Source organism: Stenella coeruleoalba (genome assembly GCF_951394435.1).
Source record: "Stenella coeruleoalba genome assembly, chromosome: 2".
NCBI lineage: Eukaryota > Metazoa > Chordata > Mammalia > Artiodactyla > Delphinidae > Stenella > Stenella coeruleoalba.
In genome coordinates, this window is record NC_137147.1 from 151,383,359 (window position 1) to 151,392,367 (window position 9,009).

Here is a 9,009-nt window from a genome sequence, read left to right on the forward strand (position 1 = left end):
TACTGCAAACTCAGATCTCAACACATTAGTTTTAAGTTATTTCCCAGTGGCCAAAGGAATTCATTCTGTTAGCAGTTTGAAAAAAAGAAGTTTTCAGTTGCCTTGGGAACTATAGATAAATTTATTTCAATATTTCAAAAAATCTGAGATTCTTTTGAGTAATATTGAAACAAATTTGCCATGCAAATTTGTGATTTTTTTTCTTGATAAGTGAATTCTAACAGGATATCATAGCTGTTAACTGGTAACAGTTGTCTGTAACTTGGCAGAAGTTTTCTCTTTAGTGGTTTTGAAGATGTACTGAAGAAATGAGTTAATTTTTCAGAAATCAATTAACTATTAATTATTATATTCTTTTTTTAATTCAAACAAAGTCACAAAAATTATAATCATCCTCATCAGTTCACTCAGTCCCATATTATATTCTTTCATTACAAAATTCTGTGATGTCTTTTACATAATGGTATGCCACTCAGTAGATGTAATATTATGGTTGCCAAATGCATTTTGCCTTCTTTTTGATTTAGTGTTGTTGTTTTTCTCGTGCATGAAGCATGTAGCAGCACGTGAACAGCATGTCTTGGCAAATTAACATTTTGATTTTTAGGATGAAAATATAGCATCCTGGTTGATTTACGATTTCTTTATTACTGGGATAGGGATGGTGATACTCCAGTACAGACCTAACTAATGCAGAGTTCTTAAAAGATCTGGCTTTGAGAATGGTGGGTAATTATAGTTAGCCAATTATTTTTCTTGCTATTCTTTTTGGGCTTGTGCTATATCATTTAGGCAAAATACAGTGAGAAAAGCTAGACATCTTCATTTTTCCTTAGTTACTTATAACCTGTGAATAGACTACATGGTTTGTTCCTTTCTCTGTTGAAGTGGGGAATGCAACACTTTATGTACCTCAGCCCTTAAAAACAACAGTAAGACAGAAACTTTACATAAATTTTTTTGTTTGGCAAGGTAATATGGTCTGGCTTGTTTTAATCAAAAGGATAGTGAACTGCTTAAATATCCCTGGTGTATGCTAAATAAAGTAAAAAATATATTAACCTACTTGGCCTGATTTATAAATTAACATCCATGTACCACCATTTGATGAATGACACTGTAAGATTTTACTTATTCCTTCTTTGTTTATATAATCAGAATTTTTATAGAACTGTGAAATGCTGGTATTTTGAAGAAAATGATCCTGTCTGGATTAAGCAGTTAAATATATGCAAAGTAAATGTTTTATTGTATGTTTAAAAATATTGGTAATCATGACATTTATGTTATATATCCCTAATAAAAATTTTTATTTTTAGGCACAATTCAGATTCAGAAGCGTCAACAGTTAGTCAGAAAGATACATAAAGATGAATTGAATGATATGAAGGATTATCTTTCCCAGTGTCAACAGGAACAAGGGTCCTTTGTAGATTATAAGGTATGTGCTAGAAATAAAATTTTAAAATTCTGTTAGCCAATAATTATGCTATTCAGATACAACTACAGTGCAGATTAGTAAATCAGTAATAATATTGGTAATTATTGATTGAGTACTTACTGTGTCCTGGGCACTGTTGTACCCCACATACAGTATTTCTCTTATTTCTCACCACATCCCAGTGAATTAAGCAAGTATTAATTTCATTTTATAGTTGGGAAAGAGGCTCAAAAAAATTAAGTAACTTTCCCAAGTCTAGCAGCCAGCAGAGCTGAATTTAATTCTGTTTATCTGACTCCAAAGATGTTATTCCTAATCACTATATTATAGTTAACATTATTTTAATTGATATTATCTATGAAACATTATTATTATTAACGTTATTTTCATAGAGCCAAGCAAAACATTTTCATTCAGTGAGAGAGAGAGAGAGGAGAGTTTGTAGCTTCTCTAAGGAGCCACCCTTGATCAAGGGAAATAATCAGCCAGTCCTTTTTCTCTGGTTTCATGTCAGTTACGAAGAAAGAGAAAGCGTGTTACACTTTCATACCTGAAATTCACCTGGCTCCAACAGAACTGTGCTGTCTATTCTGGGTTTATGAGGATTAGCAAAATACCTGGTCTCCTCTCTAGTTCTTGCCTAAGAAGGGTGTAGGGATTACAGATAAACTCAGGGTAGAAAGGTAAACTATTCCTTTTTCCTTCCATTTCCCTAAATTTCCTTCACAGTTTATTTATATATTCTTTATAGGGTTATGATTGTATTTCTTTGGAAGGCAGAATCCCACTTAACATCTGAAATATATCTTTCAGGGAGGGACTACTGAAGTTAATTGTAAATAGTTTAGTTTTCCCTGCCTTGAGCAGAGGATGTTATAAAAAAGAGCAGCTATTTCCTTCTTACCATCATGGTTTATGGTTCTATAGAATGATGTTGGCTGTAAGGAGACTCGCCCTGCATAGATGTTTGCTGAGTCAGTTCTTGCATACCTTTTGTCTCCAGCTGTTAAATGTAGTTTGGATTTTGAAGATCATCATGGAAGACCTGTCCAGCATCTGCTTAGTCACTTGATTCAAGATTTTAGAGTTTACTAGATACAGAATATTGTACCCTCCAGTCATTCTGTGGTGCTCCCCGTGCTTGTGCATTTAAAGATAATGTTACATTAGTCTGTTCTACTCCATAGTTCACTTAAAAAAAAATTGAAGTGTAGTTGATTTACAGTATTAGTATCAGGTGTACAGCATAGTAATTCATGCTAATTCATAGTAATTCATAGATTATACTCCATTAAAAGTTATTACAAGACAATGGCTGTAATTCCCTGTGCTATAGGATATATCCTTGTTGCTTATCTACTTTATACATAGTGGTAGTTTGTATCTCTTAATCCCGTATCCCTAATGTGCCCCTCCCCCTTCCCTCTCTTCACTGGTAACCACTAGTTTGTTTTCTATATCTGTTTCTGTCTTGCTACATGCATTTGTTTATTATTTTTTAGATTCCACAATAAGTGATATCATACAGTATTTGTTTTTCTCTGACTTACTTCAGTAAGCATAATATTCTCCAAAGTCCATTTCTGTTTGGTAGATGAAACTTGTTTTCTCTCACTCAGGGAGAGCAGATGAAATGACTGTAAGGAAATTTTAAATTTTAATTTGTTCTTTGAAGATTAATGAGCCAGACAGTGAAATATCCATTTCAGATATTTATTTTTCAAGTGGAAAAATATCCTCATTCAAAGGATTTTTTTTTTTTTTTGGTCTCTGTAATTCAGATATTTTTCTGGTCTGATTCAAAGGGAATAGTCATAATATTTGTAGTAAATTAAGCAAAGTTATATCGTTTTGCTGATTTATGAAGATATTTTAACTGACTAGATAGTGCTCTAACAATTAACTGACTGGATAGTGCTATAACCATTAACCTGTTTAAGCATATTGTTTAATTTCTTGCTGTTGTGATGAAAGTTTGTTACTAATACATGTATTGAAAGAAAGATCATTCAAGGCTACCTAGCACTGCAGCAGAATTCTCTAAACCTGACTGGACATAATTTCTCAGCAAGAATGTTGACTTCAGAGTTGCATTGCTAATCTGGTTACAGTCTCTTCAGAAAATTAATTGAAATTGGAGAAATTAGTTGTAAATGTCACCAAGATTCAGTGTGTTCTCTAAAGTATGGGAGAACTTGTATAACTTATGTGAACTTAGAGATGTTAATTTGCGTACGACCAAGATCTTTCAAATAGGACTAAGATTATTGAAATTTTTTTCCTTCAAAGAGTGCAGTGAGTATAAACAGAACTTTCTGAAGCCTGAAGTCATCTCTAGCTGTAATTTTACTTTTTATAAGAGATAATAGCCCTCACCCAAGGATCAGAGAACCTTTAGTCCTTCCTACATTCTCTCTAGGAGCTTTCTCAGGAGAGATTGGAGTCCTGTAGTCAAAAGATAGAAGGCTGTCTTCCTCCAGTGTGCTATGTTTTTCTTTTGATGAAGCTCTTTGCTGTGCATTTTCCTGCATATGAACCTTGTATTTTCCAGTTTTCATATATTGAAAAAACTACATAAAGGATAGTCTCTGCAGAAATAGACACTAAACATTTATGGGGTATTTGTTGTATCTTAAAGATTTAAATTCAGCCTTTAAAGCTCTTGATATTTTTCTTTCTTATCTTTCAAAAAAATTTAGTCATTGAAGGAAAACCTTGCACGGTGTTGGACCCATACTGAAGCAGAGAAAACGTCCTTTGAAACTCAGAAAAGGAACCTTGATACAGAAAATCAGTATCTAAGAATATCTCTGGAGAAGGAAGAAAAAGCCTTATCTTCATTACAGGAAGAGTTAAGGAAACTAAGAGAACAGATTAGGATATTGGAAGATAAAGGGACAAGTGCTGAATTAGTTACAGAAAATCAGAAACTTAAGCAGCATTTGGAAGAAGAAAAGCTGAAAACACAAAGCTTCCTTAGTCAAAAGGAGACTCTGTTGGCAGAAGCAAAGATGCTAAGGAGGGAACTGGAAAGAGAACAACTAATAACCATGGCTTTAAGGGTGGAACTCCAGCAGCTAAGCTCTAGTCAGTCATATAGCAACCCAGACTCTCCCAGTGTAGTGACTGAAAAAAAGGAAATAGAAGTGTTACGGGAAAGACTCACTGAGCTGGAGCGCAAGCTAAACTTTGAACAGCAGCGTTCTGACTTGTGGGAAAGACTGTATGTTGAAGCAAAAGATCAAAATGGAAAACAAGAAACTGATGGAAAAAAGAAAGGGAACAGAGGAAACCACAGAGCTAAAAATAAGTCAAAGGAAACATTTTTGGGTTCTGTTAAGGAAACATTTGATGCTATGAAGAATTCTACCAAGGAGTTTGTGAGGCATCATAAAGAAAAAATTAAACAGGCTAAAGAAGCTGTAAAAGAAAATCTGAAAAAATTCTCAGATTCAGTTAAATCCACTTTCAGACATTTCAAAGATACCACCAAGAATATCTTTGATGAAAAAGGCAAAAGATTTGGTGCTACAAAAGAAGCAGCAGCCAAAAAACCAACAACAGTTTTTAGTGAATATTTATATCCACAGTATAAGGCACGTACACAAAACCAGAATAGTAGAGGCCCTACTACGCAAAGAGAGAGAAGGAAAGAAAAGCCTCATTTTGAAGAATTTGGAAAAAATACAAATTCACAGAAATGCAGTGCTGAGCATGACTGTGGTGAAAATTATAATTCTTTCAGAAAGGCTTGTTCTGGTGTATTTGAATGTGCTCAACAGGAATCCATTAATCTTTTTAATGTTAAAATGTTGAATCCTGTAAGGATAGATGAATTTAGACAGTTAATTGAAAGGTATTTATTAGAAAAACTGGATAGTTTTCATCATTGGAAAGAACTTGATCACTTCATCAATAATTTTTTCCTAAATGGTATCTTTATACATGATCAGAAGCTCTTCACTGACTTTGTTAATGATGTTAAAGATTATCTTAAAGACATGAAGGAATATCAAGTAGATAATGATGGAGTATTTGAGAAGTTGGATGGATATATATATAGACACTTCTTTGGTCACACCTTTTCCCCTCCATATGGACCCAGGTCGGTTTACATAGCACCATGTTATTATTATAATAGTTTTTAACATTTATATTGGATAGCATTTGTATCATTTGATAAATTTCTTAGACTGTTACTACAGTTGACCTGTAAACAATGTGGGGGTTAATCTGCATATGACCTGTAGTCGGACCCTCTGTATCTGCAATTCCTCTGCATCTGTGGATTCAACCAACCACAGACCATGTAGTACTGAAGTATTTACTATTGAAAGATATCCATGTGTAAGTAGACCCACGCAGTTCAAACCCACGTTGTTCAAGGGTCAGCTGTATTTGTAAAAGTACTTCTTGTAAACAAAAGTACTATTTGTAAAAGTACTTTATTGCCTACGAATTTAGGATAAATTAAATTGAAAGATAAAATTTTAAGTTAAAATCTATTACAAACTGAAAATTTCATATAATCAATTTGACTTGAGCGAATTGTTTAATTTCTATCTTAAAAATCAGTTAAGGATATATAATCCTATTTTAGCCTATTTTGTTTCTTTTCATTATACTTTATGAAAAGATAATCATTTTAAGTGAAATTATTTTCCTTTAATTTTTTATTTACTCACTTTGGGAAGCTAGGAGGAAAAATACAGATTTCACTTTGAAATCAGAATAACGATTCAGTGTCCCACTTACTTTCATTTATCTATTCCATTTACCAACTAAATTATGATATCTAATACATTTATTACAGAATTATTGTTGGTAAAGGTAGAGGTATGATCAAAGTGGCAAACTTAGCAAGCCAAAAGTTCTAATGTGTGTGCTTTATATATAATCTCTAAAAGTAATATTGTATCCATTGCATATCAGCTTTCTATTCTGTAACATGAAACTAACCTAATCTTCTTAGCTTTATTTTTTTACCTTTTAGAAAGGGAACTAACTTTGAGATAGTTTTATAGATATATCTTTTTGAGTAAATGTAATGTGTCTATAAAATAATGAGACTGATTTTGGTGTCTTTAGTCATTAAATACATATCTAGTGCAAAGTACTGTGAGGCTGCCCTGAGGAAACAAATGAAAAATTCTTGCTGTCAAAGAGCTCACAAGCTTTTGGAGAATTAGGTCAGTACAAGGAATGCAGTGGAGGTATGGAGGCATATGTATATGGTGGCCTCAGTCTGGAGATGTTTGGGAAGGCTTCATAAGTGAGATGGCCTTTGAACTGAACTTTTTAACAAACTTTTGAAGGAGAAGTGAGAACTTGCCAAGCAGATAGGGTGGGACATTCCACTCAAAGGGAACTTCATTTGCACAGATTTGTAGATATGAAGACATGCTACTTTAAGGAGGCAAGGTAATGCTGGGGTGTGAACAGAAGAAAAGATTCAGAGCATGAAGAACCTTCACTTTATGCTGAAGGACTTGCTTTATTGCATTTTGGGTCACGGGCAGTAGCCTGAAGGGTTTGTTGGAAAGGGTGAAGCTAACTGCTAGAAAGCGGTCTTTTGAAACAGTATAGACATGAGCTGATGGGTATCTGAACTAGGGCAGCAGCTGGAGTAGAAAGGAGGAGGCAGATTTGAACAATATATAGTAAGTAAAATTGGTGGTATTTCTTGTGAAAGGGAAGTAGAAAGTAACAATGATTTCCAGATTTCTGGGTTGGGTCACTAGTTAGATAGTGACATCAGCTACACTAAGGAATACCATAAGGTTTTGCATAAGGGGAATTGGAAATGAGAATTGTGTTTGGAGGGTACCTGTTGACATACAAGTAGAGAATTAGTTGGCTGTTGGTTATATGACTGTCTCTAGCCCAGACTCCGTGCGTGTGTAGACAGTCTAGGCTGGACATATTTATCAGACTCCTGGGGAACACCAACATCCAAGGGGTTGTAGAGAAAGAAGGCTGAGAATGAATGGCCAGAGAGTGGCATCATGAAAATCCAAAGATCTTCTCAAGTAAAAGGAATATTGCAGTGTTAAATGCTTAAACAAAACAAAACAAAAAAACGGAAAAGACTGGATTTCTTGGCTGGGAATTGGATGGCCGTGGATGGCATTGTGGAGTGTTTCAGTGAAGTAGTGACAGAAGCCTGATTATAGAGATGGAGAACTGTTCATGTAGACATTGTTTATAAGCCTTAGCTTAGAGAGAGAGACTCTGTAAGAGATGTATATGTCTTCATGAATGAAGCCACTGGGGGGGGATTAATTTTTATAGGAAAGGAGGAAAAATAATGGAAACACATCTCATTATTTTATTGTCACATTTCTACTTATCTATTGAGTGTTTTCCCTCTTTGCCAGCACAGTTTGTCTATTTTTTCTTTCTATAGGATAAAAGTATAAACTCACTGAATCTTTTTCGTATGGTTATAGTAGGATTATACTTCAGATTAATTTAACATCCTTTTTCAGTGTTCAGATAATAGATTAATGGAGAAAAACTTTAAAATTGTTTCTTGTTTAAATAAATTTAACTCTAACATGGATGAAAAATGTGTTTACTGCTTTCAGTCGACCAGATAAAAAGCAACGTATGGTAAATATTGAAAGCTCCAGGCATCGAAAACAAGAGCAGAAGCACCCTCAGCCACAGCCTTATAAAAGGGAAGGTAAATGGCATAAATATGCTCGCACTAATGGAAGACACATGGCAAACCTTGAAATAGAATTGGGGCAATTACCTTTTGATCCTAAATATTGACCATCATGATTAAGTTAAATTAGAAAACTGTAACAGAAACTTGGATGCTTTCTATACTGTTTGGTGTTGAAACTAAGATGAAATTATCAAATTAACAGTGTCTTTTTATCGTTTCTAAGTATCAGTTTGATGATTTTATATTATTACTCAGAAGCATCAAGCAAAAGCTTACTAACTTGCATTTTCTGGTAGTTTAGCTTTGCTGAATTTTTTTTGGCACTGGAAATGTTCAACTGTAGATTTATATTAAGGAAGCCAGGCATGCAACAGATTTTGTGCATGAAATGAGACTTCCTTTCAGTGTATGAGCTCAAAGCAAGCTCAAATCATACATGACAAAGTGTAATTAACACTGATATTTGTGTTAAATTTCCAGTAGAGCTTGAAAAAAGTACATTGTGATGGAATTTCATCTCTAACATTTTATAATCTTACACTTCTTGTCTTTTTGTGGGTTCAAGAGCCCATTGACTTGTGAAGAATTTGCTGCCTTACGAGCTTGCTGACTTGTTCTCTTGTGAAATTTCTTGCACATATGAATATTGTGGAAGAAACAATAAAACTACACCATGAGGAAAACTAAAGGTCTTTATTTAAAATCTGGCATTTGCATTATTAATATATGATTTTATATTTTGTGATATTTTTCATATATTTCCTCAGTAGTGATATTTGGTAAAGCAGTTCATAGTGGTTTTTTGCTAGTTCCATGAATTTTACCCAGTATTTACTAGCATATTTAAGCAGCATCTGGATATTTCTACTCAGCAATGTCTATTTCTCTGAGAAAG

The 9,009-nt window shown here is 33.9% G+C and overlaps 1 protein-coding gene across 2 annotated transcripts in view; it reads left to right on the plus strand.

The window, feature by feature from the left end:
* Window positions 1-8,989, plus strand: part of CCPG1 (cell cycle progression 1) — a 38,603-nt gene extending 29,614 nt beyond the window's left edge. The window contains exons 7-9 of one of the 2 annotated variants that reach the window (XM_079914347.1): window positions 1,320-1,441; window positions 4,141-5,546; window positions 8,029-8,984. In XM_079914347.1, coding sequence (XP_079770473.1) covers window positions 1,320-1,441; window positions 4,141-5,546; window positions 8,029-8,218 — 1,718 coding nt within the window. In that variant the 3' untranslated portion in view covers window positions 8,219-8,984. Of the gene's footprint in view, window positions 1-1,319; window positions 1,442-4,140; window positions 5,547-8,028 lie in introns of both variants that reach the window. The other variant, XM_079914346.1, reaches the window with a different exon arrangement.
* Window positions 8,990-9,009: the final 20 nt, after the last annotated feature.